At 39.2% G+C, this 20,622-nt stretch overlaps 2 protein-coding genes across 2 annotated transcripts; both read left to right on the top strand.

The window, feature by feature from the left end:
• Positions 1 to 1,568: 1,568 nt before the first annotated feature.
• Positions 1,569 to 5,185, top strand: LOC131326410 (RHOMBOID-like protein 2). The gene is made up of 6 exons (XM_058359192.1): positions 1,569 to 2,176; positions 2,724 to 2,887; positions 3,035 to 3,198; positions 3,273 to 3,523; positions 4,378 to 4,514; positions 4,882 to 5,185. The coding sequence occupies exons 1-5, from the start codon at positions 1,797 to 1,799 to the stop codon at positions 4,487 to 4,489; spliced, it is 1,071 nt and encodes a 356-aa protein (XP_058215175.1). The 5' UTR covers positions 1,569 to 1,796; the 3' UTR covers positions 4,490 to 4,514; positions 4,882 to 5,185.
• A 1,197-nt stretch (positions 5,186 to 6,382) lies between these two features.
• Positions 6,383 to 18,250, top strand: LOC131326409 (ribonuclease II, chloroplastic/mitochondrial). The gene is made up of 14 exons (XM_058359191.1): positions 6,383 to 6,833; positions 8,604 to 8,763; positions 8,901 to 9,014; positions 9,096 to 9,173; positions 9,240 to 9,371; positions 10,361 to 10,582; positions 10,789 to 10,971; positions 12,263 to 12,325; positions 12,462 to 12,568; positions 12,649 to 12,798; positions 13,703 to 13,862; positions 15,134 to 15,529; positions 17,159 to 17,383; positions 17,538 to 18,250. Exons 1-14 carry the CDS (start codon positions 6,529 to 6,531, stop codon positions 17,664 to 17,666), a joined length of 2,424 nt encoding a protein of 807 aa, XP_058215174.1. The 5' UTR covers positions 6,383 to 6,528; the 3' UTR covers positions 17,667 to 18,250.
• The last annotated feature ends 2,372 nt before the right edge of the window (positions 18,251 to 20,622 follow it).

The following is a 20,622-nucleotide window of genomic DNA, read 5'->3' as shown; positions in this document are numbered from 1 at the left end:
CCGATCAACTTTGCAGGACTCGAGATGAACACAAAAGGCATATGTACGCAGCTGCTATATAGCCTTTGCTGTACCTGTAGCAGCTCTGTAGAAAAAATCATACAATCTAATGGCCAAAAAAATCTTCAACACAAAAGCACAAGAATTTTCGGGACAAAGGAGATCAGACCCCACCGAACCCCTAATCCAGCAAACCCCTTCAAATTCTATTTTTCGAGCTTTGTTATGGGCTACCAACTTTAATTTGAACCATTCATCATGTACTAGTTAAAGGATTTTGAAAGGAATTTAGATTGATCGTTCAGTGACAAATATACATTAAAAAGTTGTATAAAATATACTCCTAACCTAAGTTTTGAATTATGTGAACTGTTGTCCATTTTGTACAAATTGTTTTTGTATTTCACTGACTATTGATGAGGCTAATCTTGCTAATCTTTCACTCGAAACTTTTTCTTAGTAAGACCTACAAGATGAACGGTTTGGATAACTGTTGTGTGCCCGTAATAGGTTCCATAAAATTGAGTTCGGAGGAGTTTGTTGGATAAGTTGCGCGCAAGTGAATTGATCTAAAAATATCTGTGGATTAAAGTAACGGTCCTACGCACCTGTGGATAGCAATTTTATTCCATTGATTTTTTCATCTTCTTAAGGCCGAGCCAATTCCACGAGTCGGCAGCAGGCGTCATGTTACTCATGTATGGAAGAGAACGGATCGATAATTCTAAGCTGTTACTATGACCGTGTTATTGCATATGGGGCGGGTACGGGTATTTGGGAGGGTACCCGTTCCATATTCGGAGAGTAGTTTCTCCCTCTCCTCTTGTAGGCCTCAGCTAACGGGGGAAAGAGTTCTATTCCCTTGGAGGATGAACAAAATTCGGGCAGGAATTTTTCAAGTTCCACCGTATCCACTTTTATTAAGTATCAATTCGGATGATATTTACTGTACTTCTGAACAAGCGGGGCAGGACGGATACCTATCGGAGAGAATTGTCATTCTCAATTATTTTACAACCACAAACACTTAAACAAACATATATACAAACTTACTCACATTCACTTTGGGGCCCACACACATTATACTTCCAATATATGTGGGCTCCATCAAAAGATGTGAGTGTGTGGTAAAATATGGAAAAAAATTCAGTGTCGAGCGTGCACTACGTGGTGCATCCGAGCCGTCCATTGAGTTTTTGGACTTCTCGGATTTGGAGAGAGAAAAATGAAAGAGAATATTGGAGTGGGAAGAGAGAGAGGGTTTCAATCCGAACCGTCCAAAAGCATATTGAACAGCCCGGATGTTTCGAGCAGGTACCACGTGGGATATACGTTTTTGGACGACCCGAATTTTGAGAGAGAAAAAAGAAAGAGAAAATGTTAGAGTGAGATGAGAGAGAGAATTTCAATTCGAGTCGTCCAAAAACGTATTAAACGGCCCGAATATTCCGAGCAGATACCACGTGGAATATACCTACCTGACACCCAAAAATTTCTCGTAAAATATGCGTAAGTGTTTCTGGTTGAATAATACGGGTAATTGTTGTCATTCCTAGATTGCTTTTTTATTTCAATTTTTGGAATGACGACAAAGACAGAAACAAAACTCAGGCTAAAAGCAGAAGTGTGAAGAAATGGAAAAGCTTTCATTTGCCGGCAGAGGAGGGACACCGAAAGAGTCTCCTTTGGTCTTGGTATGATTCTTGCACCCCCACCTTGGCATTTCTTCAAAACACCTCTCTCTCTCTCTCTCTCTCTCTCATACAGTTCATGCAAATCCCAATTCGAGCTTTTTTATGTATCCCAAGTGTTTGGCCAGCATACGCGCACGTCTACAAATTCAAGCTCCGATGGCTCGAAAACCGCCGCCGAAGGTTCAAGTTAGCGTCAACTCACGGCGGGGCGACAACACAATCCACCCGGTGGACGTTGAGGCGCCGCCGCCTCCGGCCAAGAGACCGGTACTAACGCACCCAGAATTCAAGCAGTACTCGAAGAAGTGGTTTCCTTGGTTAACTATTTCATTTGTCGTGGCTAACGTTGTGATGTTCGTTGTCACAATGTACGTCAACGACTGCCCGAAGTACTCTGGACGTTCCTGCGTTGCTGGATTCCTTGGGAGGTTCTCTTTTCAGCCCTTTAAACAAAACCCTCTTCTCGGCCCTTCGGCGTCCGCGTAAGCTCTTCGTGACCATCGTATAAATCCTATTATTCTGAAATGTTTTCGTATAAATCAATTACTCCAATTGATCAGATATCTCGTTTGAAACATTTTCAGAACACATCTGTGTTGAGAAGATGGGTTGTAAACTTCTATCGTAAATATTTTCCCAAGATATAAATGTTTCGAAAATCATAAACGACATCCGATCAACATGATTGACTAATGTTCTCGACAAACTTTAGAAAATAAAGGGTTCCTATCCTTAAAGTAGGCCGTTTAGCGCCTCCGAAGGGCTAAACAGGAACGTCCAATCCCACAAACGTACTGGAGAGGATCCTTTCCTTTCAAGACACCAAATCGAACCGCGTACTTACTGATTCTCTATATGGCATTTTTCTCGTATCAGCTTGAGGGAAACTAATGCACCGCTCTATATTACTTTCTAATACCAAGTAACCGATTCAGTCCGGTTACTTGGCTGTCAAGAATGATGACATTGGAGACGCTGCAGGGGACGATTCTAACATTGACTCTACCTCTTTCGTGTTTAAATCTTTAGGCTAGAGAAGATGGGGGCGTTAGATGTGAGTAAAGTGGTCCACAGACACCAGGGATGGCGCCTTATCACTTGCATTTGGCTACATGCAGGAGTTTTCCATTTACTGGCCAATATGTTGAGCCTTGTAATCATTGGCATTCTTCTTGAGCAAGAGTTTGGATTTGGTATGTACTATAGTCCTAGTTTCATCTTATTTTTGAGGATCGCTACGCATGCTATCGCTGTCTACAGTTCACGCAATACATGGACAAAATAATCGCGAAGGTTTTGCAAGAGTTGAACTTCTCTCTTGATTGCGTGGCCTTTTGCAGCACGGATTGGGTTGCTCTATCTGATCGCTGGTTTTGGCGGGAGTTTGTTATCGGCTCTTTTTATTCGGTCCAATATCTCTGTTGGTGCTTCCGGTGCCCTTTTTGGCTTACTAGGAGCCATGCTTTCTGAACTCCTCACTAATTGGACTTCGTATGTTAACAAGGTAATCTATCTGTCTTCTCTCTAGTACGAGTTTTTGCAGTAATAACAACTCACCATTCCTGTTTGTATCTCTAGGTAGCAGCATTGTTAACCCTTGTGATCATCGTTGTGATCAATCTAGCAGTGGGGATTCTCCCTCATGTGGACAACTTTGCCCATATTGGAGGATTTCTTTCTGGTTTTCTTCTTGGTTTTGTGTTATTGATTCGCCCCCAATTTGGATGGGTTAGCCAAGGATATGCTCCTCCTGGATATTCCACTAAACCCAAATTCAGGATCTATCAGCGGATATTGTGGATTATTTCTCTAATCCTTCTGATTGTTGGGTAAGCCTGGATCTTTATTTACTCTTTCAGTTTGGTCGCTGTTTTTTCGCTAGATCAAACAAGTAACTTGAATTCTTTAGACTTGCTGTCCACGGCGCTAGGTGGTGATAATGCGGTCAAATGATGCCATCAACTTATGTGCGTTTAAAATTTTCGATGGATTCCTCATGTGATCCCATTAAGCCAAATAAGAAACCTTGAAAAAAAGACATGCTTGTGATCAACAGAATCTCTCTGTGTATTGTTTTTTGGTCAATCTATGTCGTTGATTTTATCATGCCGCGGTCAATCTAGTAAACAAGTTTTTTTTACCCCATCATTTAGTAAACAACCTTCAAGAATCAAAACTAAAAACTAGAGTTAGTTACTGATTGGGAGAATTCGACATTGAGTTAAAATTAATTGAACATCTTTTTTGCTCTTTTTCGTTTAGTACTGGAGGAGCAATTATTCAAATTAATGTTCCCATGGACAAATTTCCACTCCTGGTTCACATCTAATGCGATTGTCTGCTAGTTCAGGGGATAGGCTCTCCTTTGAAACCTCTTCACCATCCAAACATCTACCTGCACAAGCTCAATCAGAAGTGGACATTAAGTTATTCTTGACCCCTAATATAAGATTATGCGTTGTAAGCAACGGAATGTTGTTACGCATTGTTCCCCAGTTTGAACGACACAAAATGCACCATTCGTGCATGTGCTGCCAAGCCGGAGAGCAACTAAATCCATGTTAATGCCCTTGCGTTATTATTTCTCTGTGGTCGGTGTATCTGTCAAAATGATCCATTACATGCGAGTTTTATGTGTATACCCATTGCCATAATTGACTCAGAAGCCATGCTAAATAAACAGGTTTACCGTTGGCTTGGTTATGCTTCTCCGGGGGGTTGATGGCAATGACCACTGTTCTTGGTGCCATTACTTGAGTTGTCTTCCTATATCAAAATGGCACTGCCATACATAGCCTGTTTCCTGCTCAGTAAGTCAAGGTAACACTTTTTTTCTCCCCTTCCCAAATTTTCCAGTCTGCATATTTCAATTGTAAGCCTCTCCTACAACATAAACTACTGATTTTGAACCTTGTCATTTTATAATGGAGATTCACTACATATTGAGAAAGAAAACGGAAAAGAAAATAACCCGGCTGAAGAAGGGCTAATTCTGGTCATCGAATAAATGAAACTTTGAGAAAACTGATGGATTTTCTTTCGTTTGGCTAATAAAAAATGTTCCTAGTAATTCTCATCCTTCAACACTTGTAACTGGGCGGGAGCATTTTTTTTCTTTATTGAAACTTCATTTTGTGATATCTACTGCTTGGATTTGATGTGCGAGAACTCAATGTCATTCTTGCAGTCGAACCAAATTGGTGACCAGCTAACCTCAACTTGCTCAAGCAACGGCAAAACCAAGACATACACATTGGCCAATGCAACCGCTCCTCAGATCGAAGGGCTGTGTATTCACTCAGCTTTGCCGGTAATGAATTCACAAACTGCATGAATTGAAGCTGTTGCAACTTGCAAGTCGTTTTTGTGTACAAACCGAGGGTGGCAAGTTTTCAGAATCTTCTCCATGGTTTCCTACACTTCTTACACTGTTCTTCTGTAAATTGATACTACTATTCTTCATGGAAATAATAGCTCATTCTTTTGCATGACTCCTAAAAGCCATAACCTCTATATGGCATGACCAATGGATCGGGCCTTGGTCCAGTTTCAAATGATCCAATCCGTTTTTGTTTTTGCTCTTTTATGAGCTCATACTCCCGTGAAAATGATTGTATTTTTCGCCGGGCAAGATTATTCGTGAGCAAACCATTTCTGATCAACAGATGAACTATCGGATTTATGAGTGTTCTCAAATTGAAATTTGAAACTTTGAGCATCTATTTCTTTTCTTGGCCAAATGCGATATGGTGTTCAAATTGAAGTCACATAATCCTTCCAAATGGTCCTCGCTCTGCATTTACGCTCTCAATCATTGCTCTGTGCTCACGTTCTCAATTATCGCACTCACAAACTGTAATCGTTTGAGAGGTTTTTGAAAGACGCTTTCACGCTTGCGCTCTCGCACCCGCACCCACATTATGTGACTTAGTTCCAACTCATCAAACTAACTTCTCATAAAATAAAACAAAATCTCCGTTGAGGTTTAAACAAAACAAAAAATGGATTTGAGCATTTTCATTAGGTAAGGAAGACTCGACAAACTGCATCAAGACGGTGAGGCCCTGAGGGTGATTTTGGCTAAGGCCGTGCTCTTGTTAAGTTATCGCATTCCTATTTATGAATATATTTTAAATGTTTTAGTTCTATGCCAAATTCTTAGAATTAATTATTCGTCAATCATTCATCTCAACAAGAGAATAAAAAAGTATATGAAAACAAACAAAGGTCGAAAAAAATTCAAGACATTAAAAATAATAAGACAGTTGTTTAAAAAGAGGAGCTGATAATGCCAAAATCCATTTTGTTCCTGCCAAAACTCAATGTGTACATTTCATTGTAAGGCAATTAAGTCATGCGATGAAAGGTACACCTCAAGTTTTAGCAGAAATAAAAAGGGTTTTGATATTATCAATTTTCTAAATAAAAAATAAAATATCTTCTTCAATTAACTTTTTTTAATGTTAATATATATATATATATATATTTTTTACTTTAGACACTTTCTGTTGATATTACCAATCCATCCAGAAAATTTATTATACATTTACTCAAATTTAAAAAAAAAAAACGAATAAAAATACCAAAAATTTCAATTTAACAAGAACATAGCCTTGTACTTCTGTTATCTACAAAAAATACTACTACATCAAGTTACCCTCAACTGTCTCTCTCAGACCTTCCAATTATCAAAGCCCTACTCCTCTCTCTCTCTCTCTCTCTCTCTCTCTCTTCCAATTATCAAAGCCTCACTCCATCCCCTATCTAGGCGCTCTCTCTCTCTCTCTCTCTCTCTCTCTCTCTGTAACGAGCACCCACATACGAGTCTCCGTCTATGCATGAAGGCTGCCTCGCGCACATGACCATGGCAGTCCGAGCGATGAACACCTGTTCAATCTTCCGCTCCGCTTCTTCCCCACCCTTCGCTTCTCTCGGATGCCGCCTCCACCGATTCCCAGCCTTGCATTGTCGTAGGCACCCGCAATTAGGGTTTAGAATCTCAGTTTTCCAGTCCAGTCAAAACCACAACCCCTTCGGCCGTGCTGTTATCCGAAGCTACCACGTTCAAAGTCTCGTCGACACCGTCACGGAACAGCTCGAAGCCTTACGCAAACGGCATCGGATTCGTGCCACTTGCAAGTAATGTTAGATAACAACTTCGCTTCTTTGCGTCAATCATGCAATTACTTGTGTATAGACTAGTTAAAAACAGCTTATTTGCGTCAAATTACTTGGGTATAGGCTAATTAAAAACAGCTTCTTTGCGTCAAGCATACCAATTACTTGTGTATAGGCTAATTAAAAACAGCTTCTTCACGTCAATTATGCAATTACATACTTTTGTATACATTACTAGACTCACACGCTTGGAATTATCTAAAGGGATTGCAAGCCCCAGCGATAATCCCTTCTGATTCGAATGGTAAACTTAGCCTATGCATATCGTTTTTACGTGGTGGGGGTGGATTCGGTGGAATTGAAACCCGAGACTCTTTTCCCATCAGTTTCCAAATCTTTAAATTAGTTGCTTTTTTAATTTAATTAGTTTCCAAAACTCAAACAACTCAAATCTTTTCCTTTGAATTAATAGACTAATTAAATACAGCTTCTTTCCGTCAATTATGCAATTATTTGTGTATAGATTAATAGACACACACACGCTTGGAATTGTAAATGCGTTCATCTATTTGCTTATATGTAAGATTGGTAATTGGTTATATAAAGGGGAAATGTTTCAATTTTTATTTCAAATTGGTGAAAAGAAAGTCATGTCCAATAATCAGGTGGAATATGAAGCCCTCATAATTGGATTAGTACCTGCCAATTTGGTAGGCATTAGACATTTTTGTATTTCTGGACGCTCACAACTTGTAGACACTTGCACGCTTGGATTTTTGATTGAGTGCTTATATATGTGTGAGATGAAGATTTGGAATGAAATGGATTGGATGTAGAACAGATGAGGAGATGAATCTCCCATTTTGAATGTTTTTTATGAGTATGGGACTATGGGGTGATGTCTCTCGAAATCCTCACTCCCCTTTGGGACTGGACTGTCCTGTTCGAGGCCTGTGTGGGTAAAGACCGGGCCCGCTTTGATGATCGGGTACATCAACCATGCCAAATGCCAAAAACTATGTTCATCGGGTGACAATCGATTTGTTTTCGGAATCGCATTTATGTTGCATAAATGCCATAAAATGAGACAAATGAAGTTTGAAAAACTGAATCGGGACCTGTTTTTTGTTAACATAAATATGTTCCAAAAATTTGTTGGTTAGTATCCGATGAACATGATTTTCTGACGTGGTTAATTGTCTTTGCGATTCCGATCATTGAAGTGGGCCCTCAAAGGGCTCAGACTGGACGGCCACAAAGTTTAGTGGTGCTTGGGATAGGCCATTTACATATTAGAGTCAATCAGTCAATCCATTGAATCAATTTGGGGTAAAACATTTACGCATGCTCACAATAAAAAGACTCAAATACAGAAACTGGACTCAATTAGGGACACCAGCGGTTTTGACATGATCCAACCGTAACAATGTTTACTACCATTGGTGCTCCTCTTTCCAGAACAAGAGGAGGGGAAGGAGCTCATAATACCTTTTTGAGAAAGGAATGCCACCACTTATGAGCAAAAAATGAAGTGTTAAAATGTTAGCCATTATTGTTGCAGCATGCGTCATATGATGTGTAAAGTGTTAACCACTGTGGTTGGTCCAGTACGTATTTGAATACTACAACCACATCAAAAATCAACCATCTTCCAACTGACTCTGCATGGGACTTTGTCCCTTGGCAACAGACTCCTACGCTAGATCCCCCCCAATCTGCTTGATTTTGTCTTTCACGAATCACTGCGATTACTGCCCTTGTATTCTATTTATCCGTTAACTCGCTTCGCAGAATGGGAGTAGCAAGCTCTGGGGAGCTTCTTGAAGATAAACTTGAAAAGCAAGCACTAAGAGAAGGGCTTCTGCTTGAGTTCAAGAAAGATTCTGAAAGGTTATTGCTAGCAGTTGCTCGGAGACGCGATGGCAAGAAGAATTGGATGGTCTCCGATCAGGTTCTTGTAGAAACAACTAATGCGGCATGTTGAATAGGTTGCTAGGTGTTGGAACTCATTGTTTGTTTCACCAGTGGTTTTAGAACTAAATGATTTTCTGTTGATCTTATTTTTTTGCTGGGTATTCTGTGATGCAGTATGGTGGCACAACATCCATCAAACCCCAACAAGTAACTTTTATTGTTCCTGGTGCTGAGAATTTCGATCATACAGATATATCAGATTTTCTCCAGAAAGCTCAAAATAACTTGGTTGGTTCATCTTGCTTTATGAAGGACATTCTCTTTGGTATTCAGTAATTTATGAAGCTTGAATTTTTCCCCTTGATGTAGGATCCCTCACTGCTCGAGTGTGCCTGGATTGAGCTTCATGAAAAGAATAAAACAGTGACTGTGGAGGAGTTAGCTGAGGTATATGTTTTAAGTGTAGCAGTTATACCTTCTTGTTCTTCTAATGACGTTAGCTCATTCTAACAGATAATTTTTGGTAGTGCGGAACCTCTTGAGAGCTATTGTGCCCATCTTTTGCTTTCAAAAGATGAAGTTTACTTCACAGTATTGGAGGGGAAAAGTTCCTTTTGTGTTTATGGGCCTCGGCCTGCTATGCAGGTATGAGATAGGAAATGTTGATATAAACTTGTTTTAATAAGAACTGATTCACATGATGTCGTATTTGGTCCATCTGTGGAACTTGGTTTTGGTATGCTTAGCTATTGTTGTCCTATATAGGCAGATATGTGTAACAAGGAGCCCAATTTATTTAACCAATTGGATAATTGTGTTTACTAGTTTTGATATTTGTGTGAGTTTTTTGACCGATGTTACCAGGGAGCGCTACTACCCTAGCGAGTTACGTTTTGGCATAAACCTTCCAAAACATCCCCAATTTTTTTTTCAAAAGTCCAACTTGTTAAGTTTAAAATCTAGAGGGAATGGAATTTTGGTGAGAGAAAATATAGAAAAATTCGGTCATTATATTCCTAGAAATCTGTTTTGCATGAATAATTTGAAATACTTAGTTTTACTAGATGTTTATCGCTTGAAAGGGTAAGATCTAGTTTTGTTATCTATTCAAGACTACCGCCTAGCGTACCACAACTTAGACATGTGGCGTACCACGTTCCCGTTCCCATTCCTCGTACCAATACAACCCGTGTTCTAGGTTATCCTCCCTAGGGGAAATAAAATTTAGCTATTATTTGAGTTGAAGAAGCAAAATCTTTGATGTATCAATATTCGCTCATAATGCCTGCTTTCTGGATATGATTTTGATTCTAGTTGTAAGTCTAAACAAAGCACTTCCGTGTTGTCATGTTCTAACCGATCGAAGTTTGAGGTTTTTGATTCAATTCTCTCCTCAAATATCTTCTTTCTTGTAATTCTTACTGACCAACATACAAATTATTTTGATATTGTTGACAAAGCTGAAACAGCAATAACCTTGTGGTAGCCTTTTTTGTTTCAATGCTGTTGATTTTTCGCTGACATACTGCTATTGATTGTCCTTTGATGAGTTAAAATATGTATTGCATACCTTCATAAGCTTTGTTGCTTGTCACTGATTCTAAACTTGGGATTCCATCGTTTTGGAAAACTAGGTAGAAGAACTTCTGCATAAAAAGCTTGCTAAGGAGGCAGCTGAGAAGGAATTGCAGGATTTCTTGCAGTTATTGAAATCTACCAAGACACGGCCTTCGCATGAAAAACCTCCCAAATCTTCATGGGAGAATGAGGAGAAAATTCAACACAAAATTAAATCTCTTGAAGCTTATGCTATTGATGCTTGCGAAACTGATGACCAAAAGAAAACCGCGGGAATGGTACTTGACCATGAAGTTTGATGCTAGTGGAACTATAATATGTGTTAGAACAAGAATATCGATATGGATAATTTCTGAGGAAGACTTTTATTTAGCTGAAAAAGAGTGCCGTATAATGACATTTTCTGAAATGCCAGGATATTTATTTGGATTCCGCTCACCACACGTCAGCTGCAGACCTAATTTGATATCCATTTGATTGCCAGATTTTGAAGGCAATGGGGCTAGCGAAGACATCAGCTTCAGCATTAAAGCTCCTCATAGATATTGGGTATTTTCCGGTTCACGTCAATCTGGATCTGTTAAAGTTGAACATTCGTACTGATCATTCAGACGAGATTATATCAGCTGCTGAAAGAGTTCTATCAGAAGCATCAGACCCAGATGAAGTAAGCTTGCTGATAGATGATGTGGTTTCCTATCTGTGATAACACTTATTTGGCTCATCTGGACTGAAGTCAGGAGAGAGTTAACTGATAATGTATCTCCTGATTAAATCAGGGGGCTTTTGAATGCTGACCTTGTCATGATCTCGTTTGAAATGGTCTAGTCCCTTCTTTCATACCCTTTGGAAATAAGATAGAGATCCCCGAGCATGCAAGAAGAAATATGGCTCTCTTGAGTCTTGAGTGCATTCAGATTTATGTATTCGCAAATAATTTTGCTCTTGGTTTCTGGAAATTTTAGCTTTCTTCTTGCACCATTTCTGGTATGGTTTGGGGTTTTTTTGGACCAGCTTGGATGTGTAGACTTGCTATACACATTACCACTGGCAACTGAGTAACTTGAGAAATTTTCCTCTTTTCTCTGCCGCATGGTTCTAATTTGATAGTATATGGTCGGAGTTTGTTCGCAGCGCTTATTTTCAGGGGTGCTTATTTTACTATGGCGCTTATCGTAGATATTTTGATGGGGAGAATAGGCCTTTGTTCTTAGTCTTTTGAGCTGTACTTTGTTTAGTTGGGAGTCAAGGGAATGCAATCCTACTTTGAGTCAATTCTTTGACATGTTAGATATTTTTGGCATATAGAGGGGGTGTAGGGTTTGGTTATTGTCCTTCCCACCACCCCCCCTTTGATTCCTCGTTTTCTTTTGTACGTGGGTGGCATTTATAAACTTTTATTGCTTTTAAAAACAAAAAAGACTACGACGTGCTAGATTATTATTTTTATTTTTTTGCATCGTCCTTGAACAAGGTTCAGTCTTGTGCAAACGACTTTATTGACTGAGATGTGTAATTTGATGTAAAGGTTCCTGGGACAAGCCTAGAAAGAAGATTTCTGGTATAGGGTAAGAAAACTTCACTGCCTATGTTATTGCAAATGACATGGCCCTTGAAAGTCCAAATGGCCGACAAGGTTTAGCCTCAAGTAGCTTTTATTCTTCTTCTTTTTTGTCGGAGTAAAGGACCCACACGCACACGCTTGAGATGGAAATCAAGGTTAATCTACCCAATTTGTGCGTAGAAATGTCTTTTCATGTACCTAGGGTGTCTCCTTCTAAGTTGATGGTTGAGGTGTTGCAGATCAGTTCTCCATGTGATTGAAAACCTTTTCTATCTATTTCCCAATAGTATTGATGATGCCTTTTATAGATTTCTTAGTGTGTCTTTTTATGTAGACAACATTATCATGCTTATCCAAGATAATAGAAATTGTTCACTAATGTTTCTGTGTTCAGCTTGACAGAATTGATCTAACTCACCTGAAGGTCTATGCAATTGATGTTGATGAGGCTGACGAGGTAAAGAGAGAAAAAAAACTTCATATTCCCAAATAAATTGGATACTTGATATCTCATGGAAACCAATATTTTTTATTCATTGCTTTGTTAATATTTTACTGATTTTACTCTTAAATTGCTAATTGATCATGAACAGCTTGATGATGCTCTAAGTGTAACAAGGTTGATGGATGGCCGGATCAAAGTGTGGATACATGTTGCAGATCCAGCTAGCTTAGTTCAACCTGGGAGCATAGTAGACAGGTAACTCTTAGATCTGTAAGCAACGTAGTAGTAGTGCCTGTGCCGTCATGGGTGCTTTTGATATGGTTCTTGGTTTGTAGAGAGGCCATGAAACGAGGAACTTCTGTTTTCTTGCCAACTGCTACTTATTCTATGTTTCCTGAGAAACTTGCCATGGAGGGAATGAGCATGAAGCAAGGAGAGCTTTGCAAAGCTGTTACTGTGTCTGTTGTATTGCATACTGATGGCAGGTATACTTTTGATGGGTTTGATATGAATGCTAAGTCTGCTTTATTGACTGCAACCTGAAGTTAGTTGATGGCACCTCTATAATATGTTGATGGCCTCTCTGTAATATGTGACAAGCTGTTTGTATCTGTGGATTTTCAAATCCTTACTTCAATTACTTCATAAGGAGTTGAGAGTAGTAAGATAATAGAATTGAATGGATTATCATTTTAGAAAACTTAACATGAGTATGATATCACGAAGGACATGAATTGTTAATGATGGTAATTATGGGGTTGCCTCCAGATCTTCCAAGTGTATAAGTAGTGTAAGCTATAATTGTGAGGGGTTTCATAACTAATAACTCTTTCAGAGCTCCCTGGCTTACTTGCTGTTAAGGAATACAATTCCACATTGCTTTGGTATGGAATGGGTGATCACTTAATATAATATTGGGACCTTTCCACCTAATAGCTTAAGCTTTTGGGTTGGGTATAAAGTTTCTTCATGGTATCGGAGCGGGGCCCATTTTACCTCACATTTTAAAATTTTACAATCTACACCCCATGATGATAGATCCAACAAAAAGGTTGCATGATGAAAAACTTCAAAAGAGGCTACACATGACAAATCAAAACGGGCTGCACGTGAGCGGAATGTTAAAAAGAATACAATCCCACATTGTGTGGGTATGGAAGGGGTGATCACTTAATATAGTGTTGGGACCTCTCCACCTAATAGTTTAAGCTTTGGGGTTGGATATAAAGTCTCTACACTTGCCATATAGAGGAATTGAATGGAGTATCAGTCTCTAATCTTGTAATTTGATGCCAAATGATTGGTGATAATGTATGAACATTGTTCTAAGGCTTTTAATTGTATATTCTCTTTATGACAACAATCTCACAGCTCATTTGTCATTTGTAGTATAGCAGAATATGAGGTGGATAATACTACTATTAAGCCCACCTATATGCTGACTTATGAGAGTGCATCTGAGCTTCTATATATGAACCTAGAAGAGGAGGTTGAACTGAAAATTCTGTCTCAGGCTGCGGCTCTCCGGTTTCGATGGCGTCGGACACAGGTAATCTTAACCTTATACTTCAAAATTAGGTTTTCGTTTCCGCGTAGGTAAAGGGAAAACCCACCATGCATTCAAATGATTGTTTTTTTTCATGAGCCCCTTGGTTGACATTCGGATAACTTGGTTTTCCAACCCAATTACAGCAATTATTCCCAGTTATGTATGTACTTTAGCTTAATTGCAGGACTTCCGTGGTCCATATTTCTATTGTGTGAATGTGTGTAGGCAATTCTTAAAAATTATCATCTCTATAAGCATTTTAATTGTCATAGACTCATGATTACCTTTTTCCTTCTCATCTTGGTCCTCAGCATATTCTCCGTCATTTTCTTGCGGCTATATTCTTGGCGTCACGATAAAATCTTTTGTACTCTGAACTTGATTCTGTCTTCCGAGTTTATGGTTTTACATATTTCCGAGCTAGATTATTACTTATTGAAGTTCTGATGTAGTTCTTTATGTTTTATTTATAGAAGATAAGGTTTGGGGTTGATTATTAAAATAAAAAAAAAAGAGGCTTGGGGTAAAGAAAAGGTGTTACTATTTTGAAAGAATATTTTCCCCGTTAAGTTGCTCCCAAGTCTATTGCTTTGAGAGTATAGAGACACAATGTGGATTTGATTTGAAATAGTGCTTTCTTTCTGCCCTGGAGTATGTCCTTTTAAACCGTGTAGTAAATATGAAAGAAAGTGTTGCTGTGTAAGTTCACCTGCTCCTCCCTTGTCCAACACCTTCTTATGGAGGATTAGCAGAATTGTTCGCCTGGTTTTGCTTCGCACATTTGCTATTGTGCTCTATTGTGAATTTAAACTTTCTTCATGAATATAATCTGGTTTTACCAAGACAAGTTCAACCATACATAGACCGATAGAAGTGTAACCCAGTTACTTCAAAATACATTCCTACCAGGGGAAATACGTGCAACACATTAATGATTTGGGAACTCTGTATTTCATCTGGAAAGGCAGAAAGCATGTCGTCATCCATACTTATTCTTCTTAGCGTTAGCCCAAAGTTTGTACGATTCTCATATCTTTCACTGCAAATTCTGCATTATGGTTTCCTACTTTAATTTTGTTTCTCTTACATTTAATGCTTTTGTCTGTTCGTGTAGTTATGAAGTTTTTGCTGGCTTTTCACTTTCACGTTGACAAACTTATTAGACTCTATTGTTTCATCAGTTAGTCCTTGTTCAATTGGATTTTTTTTACTATGTGAAAATTTCTGTGAGTCTATTAATCCTATCATGATTTAACAGTAGTGATTTTTAGGGTGCAATTGACACATCGACATTTGAATCAAGAATTAAGGTCCTTAACCCAGATGATCCAGATCCATCAATCACTCTATATGTTGAAGACCAGGCTGACCCTGCAATGCGACTTGTCTCTGAGATGATGATACTGTGCGGAGAAGCTATAGCAACTTATGGTTCTTTTCATAACATTCCATTACCCTTCAGAGGACAACCCCAATCAAATATTGATGTATCTGCATTTTCCCATCTGCCTGAAGGACCGGTTAGGAGTGCTGCTATTGTTAAAATAATGCGTGCAGCTGAGATGGATTTCAGGAACCCTATACGGCATGGTATCTTGGGGATTCCTGGTTACGTTCAGTTCACATCTCCCATTCGCAGATATATGGATCTTCTTGCTCATTATCAGGTATTTTTGGAATTGTGCTATTGTCAAGATTGTTTCCTTAAGGGTTCTAAATGCTACTCCCTCTGTCCCTTTGTAAGTGTCCTCTACGGTTCTGCGTGTCATTTTCAATGGCTTATATCTCTCGACGTATTTGTTATGTTTTATGTTTTTAAAATCATTGTCTTGTAGAAATAATTGAGATCTATTAAACAAGATCCATATTGCATGCTTTTAACAATATACATTGAGAGATATAGGCAATTGAAAATGACACGCAGAACCGTAGTGGACATTTAAAAGGGATGGAGGGAGTAAGTGATTGTAAGTAGGTGGAACTATGGATCTTCTTGCTTATTATCAGGTATTTCTGGAATAGTCCTAAAGTCAGGATTGTTTCCTGAAGTGTTGCTCCTTTTAAAGGCCTTTCATAATCACTTCTTAACAAACAAAGGCCATTTGTGAGCGATGGTTGTTAGAATTTGTCCCACATTTTTGGTTTCCCACCACTATGACTGAAGGCCTCAGTCTCCAAAATTTGCTTGGTACAAGGGAAGCTTGCACCTCAAATGTGCAAGACACTAGTATAACCTTGTGATGGTTAATTTGCCAGTAAGATTGCTAAGTATCATCTCTTGTAATAATGATGTCAAAATCACTAAAAGTCCTACATTGGTTAATTATCACCTCGAAAACTAGTATATGAGCTTGGGCGGCCTCTCCTCTCATAGCCAATTGGTTTCGAGTTGGTTGCTTTAACATGATATTATAGCTAGTGTTTCAGAGAACTTGTTCCCCCTTGTTTGTGCCATAAGTGTACCGTTGTTTGTTGTGATCCATGCGTTATGGATAGTTTGTTTACCTCTCCACGTGTGAGCCAGGGGTCGCACGTGCGGAGTGTTGGAGTTTGTCCCACATCGGTTAATTATCTCATCCAAAACTAGTATATGAGCCTAGGCGGCCTCTCCACTCTTTGCCAATTGGTTTCAAGATGGATGCTTTACCAATGGTCCCCAATTTAAGGTGTTGGGGTGGGGTAGACTGGAAGGAGACCTGATCTTTGGCATATTTCTACGAAATGGTTGACCTCTTTACAGTCTCTAGCTTGCTTTCTCATGCATAACAGTCCAAGCTTTTACTGGTGCACCAACCAATTTCCCTTAGTTCGGTTTCTGCTTGCTGCATAACTGTTGGATTTGCCAAATATAATTACAGAAATCCTAGTGAAATGCTTGCTATATCTGCTACTTGCAGCTATACATGGACTAATCTTCTTGATATATTTTTACATGCTGATGTATGTGTTTTTGGAGGGCCTTCACTACAAGAAGGAAACAATATGGCAAATGGTAAGGTTGTTCAGTGATTGTCACGTGTCACCCACAAAGGAACTTAAAGAGTATATATGTACTGTTAGGACTGCTTCTACCAACTTGGAGATTGTAACTTTTTTTGTCTCCAGCATGCTGGTAGGATGGTGTTAAGTTGCTAATTCAGTTTCTTTTGTGTTAATGACTTGCTTTAACTAGGAATGTGTTGGATTTATATTCTTATCATGTCAATTTTGAACACCCCTTTAGTGCATTTGTGCACTCTTATTGGCTATTGCGATAGAATGTTTGACCTGTTCTTTTGGGTAAAATGCATATGTAGGTAAAGGCCTTTCTTAGAGGTGATTCTCCACCTTATTCAGCTGGTCAGCTTGAAGGGATGGCATGCTTAGTGAACATGAATGTTAGATTAGTAAAGAAGCTATACAACAGCAGCCTTCGGTACTGGATATTAGAATATTTACGGCAGCAACCAAACGAAGCAACATTTCGTGGTTTGATCCTCAGATTCATCAAAGATAGGATGGCAGCCATATTGTTAGTTGAGGTAAGGTTATGACGACCGATTCTACAGTAGACCAACTTATGGCAGAATTGTTGTTGCTATTGTTTTGAGGCTTTCCTAATTTGATCACAACTAGGAGAGTGGGTGTATACTTCTTGCTGTCATACAAGAGATGAACTGTATTTACTATTTGCAGGTAGGAATGCAAGCTTCTGCAGAGGTTTCTGTAGGGCTGCATGTTGGTGATGTAGTGAAATTTCAGGTGGAAGAAGCTCATCCACGTGATGATTTTCTCTCTTTGAAGGAGGTTGATGAATGGGCATAAAGATGATTTTTTACCACATGAAGTAGACATCAGACACATACCTTCTCGATATTGCAAAGATTTGTGAAACTGCCAGTTAAGAGTGTGGTCTTTCCATGTGAACCCACCATAGCTATCAGTTTTGGAAACAAATTCTCTTATGGGGCGGTATCTCACAAATTTGCTAGAGGAGGATTATTTAGGGTCCAAAGGGGCCCCAAGCTGGATGGATTTTGCAGCTGTGGGAGGCCCATACTTTGGGACTCGTTTCTCTGTTGTTGATCGAAGCTGACATTTTACAGGCACTTGCATTCTCAGACGGTGATCAGCCAGCCTAGGTTGTGTCAGGGGTATGTATTGTTGTTTCAAATTGCTATCTTTGCTACCTTGATTATGTGATTCGTCTCCATTAATATATTAGTGAAAAATGAGTGCACGTGAGATTTTCACCCACTTACGTGTCTTACTTTCTTTTCATTTTCGCCCATAAATTTTTTTTTTTTTTGAGCGGTGTGAATTTCTCTCTATGGATTTGTGAACAGGACATACAATTCTGTAGGTTCTGATATATATTGCCAATTGTACATCTATTTTTCATAGATTAACTAGTGAATATTTTGCATTTTAGGCGGAAGTAACATTTGTAGTAAACCAACTTACAAACTAAGAAATGCAGCACTATGCCATGACAAGCAAATAGCTCCAGCATCGTAGAGAGTTTTTTGATAAACCAACTTACAATATATGGGTAAGATATACCAACATAAACCAAATCGGATTACAAGTAATAGAACACATTACTGGACTAAAATAAACCGTCATTGAGGAGTTTGGTAAAGAGTTGGGGTACTCAAATAAAATTACCATCTATTCGATGCTCTGTCACGGTTTTTTGGACTGTACCTTTGAGGGGATCGAACTTCTGTTGCAGTAGAACCTGTGAGCCCACAATGTGGAGCCTGGATTCTCTCTGAACCTCCAACAAGTTCGATACTCTCTTTAGAAACCAGATTTGGCAACCTCTTATCTTGCATAAAGTCCAACTTGGGTATCGTCTGATATATTGTAACATGTGAAATGGTGAGGAGGTTGCTCGAATGAGTTGACAATCGATCTATGGGTTCAGACAACTCATCCACATGAATAGGCTCTGATTCAAAGTCGATTGTGGCACCTAGCGTATCCGGACATGCATATTGTTGAGTAGCTCATCAATCTGCATATCTTCCTAATAGAAGTTATTCTCCCAGGTTTTAACAGTTGAGATGCTAATCTTCTTTTAGCTTTCTTTGGACTGTGAAAGGTTAGATTATTCAGAAAAGCTATGAGTACCGACCATGGGGGAGGGAAACCGTACCGCCGGCCGCCGGCCGGCTGTCTCCGGCCACTGGACGGCCGACGTATATACACGAAAAATGGGTGATCGGATCAAGCACCCTACACACCTCGGATGCCGTTGATTCCCGCGTGGGCCCCATCGGTTTTTTTTTATAGAATTTTTGGACGGCTCGGATCGGCCGTCCAGTGGCCGGAGACAGGCCGTCGGTACGTTTTCCCTCCCCCATGGTCGGTACATATAGCAACTCTCTAGATTATTAGCCAACAAGAACTTTCTTTGTGTACTAGTATTAGCTAATCGCTGGACGAATGATTTCCAGATTTGTGGGTTTCTTATTTCCTGCTTATGTTGATGGTAAGTCATCAGCAGAACATCTTGGGAAAATTATATTCTTGTGTGCTCATAGTGGAAAATTTGTAGTAATAGGAAATTCTCATTCTGTTTTCTCGTCTCTTTTAAGAATCAATCTACCCTGAATGATGGTCCCCTATGAAAAGATGTATAATTTTCGCAAACAAAAAATACTTCCGTGCACAATTTTTTTGAATTTGTTGACACCAAATTAACGTATCAATAGTACTTATTTAATTTGGTAACAATGATTTTAAAACTTTTGCATGGGAAGTACTTTAATTTTGTCCTAAAAATTGTGCGCCTTTTCGCCGTGGATTACCATTTAGGAACGAATGGAGTATGTTTAGAAATTTTGGGGTACCAGGTGGGTACCATGTGACCGTGCCCACGAGGTGCCCGAGCAACCCATTTGGGCCGTTTAAAATTGTGTTGAGCAATCCAGATTGAAACCCTCTCTCTTCTCTCACCCTTCCACTCTCTCCTCTCTCTTTCTTTTTTTTCTCTCTCTAAATCTGAGCCGTCTAAAATCAAAATGGACAGTCCGGATGCGCCGAGCAGGCATCCCATGTGGTACCCGCCCAGCACCCAAAAAATTCTCTGAGTATTAGATACATCTTCCTCTTTCAACGCATGCATGCATGCAATTGCTTTTTTAATTTCGTTGGCCACTTGATTTGAATGATCCCAGTCCGTATAAATGGAGGAAAACGTTTTGTGTAGGTCAAGTTGAATTAAATGCTCCAAATAAAAAATTGACCAAATTCGGTGGTGCCAGAAGACCCAGAAAATCACTTAAAAGAGCTGGGGTCCAATGTCCATAGACCTAATGGATGGGTAGACTCGAAGGAAGTGAATCAACAGAAAGAACGAGATTCACGACTCAATTCCTCTATTAGATAGTCAGCAAATATTGTACCAAATTAAAAGTGGTATGATGACAGCATTAGTTTCCACAAAAAAATAAAAATAAAATAGTAAAGGATTGTTAGTTAGTACAGTACCTACGGTAAATTTATCTTGATTACATAGTTTCAATATTTGATTAATCTCCTCTCTCTCTCTTTTTCTTTTTTCTTTTATACAAATAATGAGGTTAGCTATAAGATAAATGGTTCTAATCACGATGCTAAGATCTCAAAAGGGCTCAATCATAGTGAACTACAAGCCTGTTGTGCGTTTGGTGCTCTACGGGACCCAAATCCATTCATGGTGTTTTGTGTGTCATTTCGTCTTCTCAAACACTTGTATAATCGACGTTTAACTCATGGAACTAGTTGGGTTACT

This window comes from Rhododendron vialii, chromosome 5a (genome assembly GCF_030253575.1).
Source record: "Rhododendron vialii isolate Sample 1 chromosome 5a, ASM3025357v1".
Classification (NCBI taxonomy): Eukaryota; Viridiplantae; Streptophyta; class Magnoliopsida; order Ericales; family Ericaceae; genus Rhododendron; species Rhododendron vialii.
Note: the sequence above shows the minus strand (reverse complement) of the source record. Positions and strands in the feature narration are given on the sequence as shown.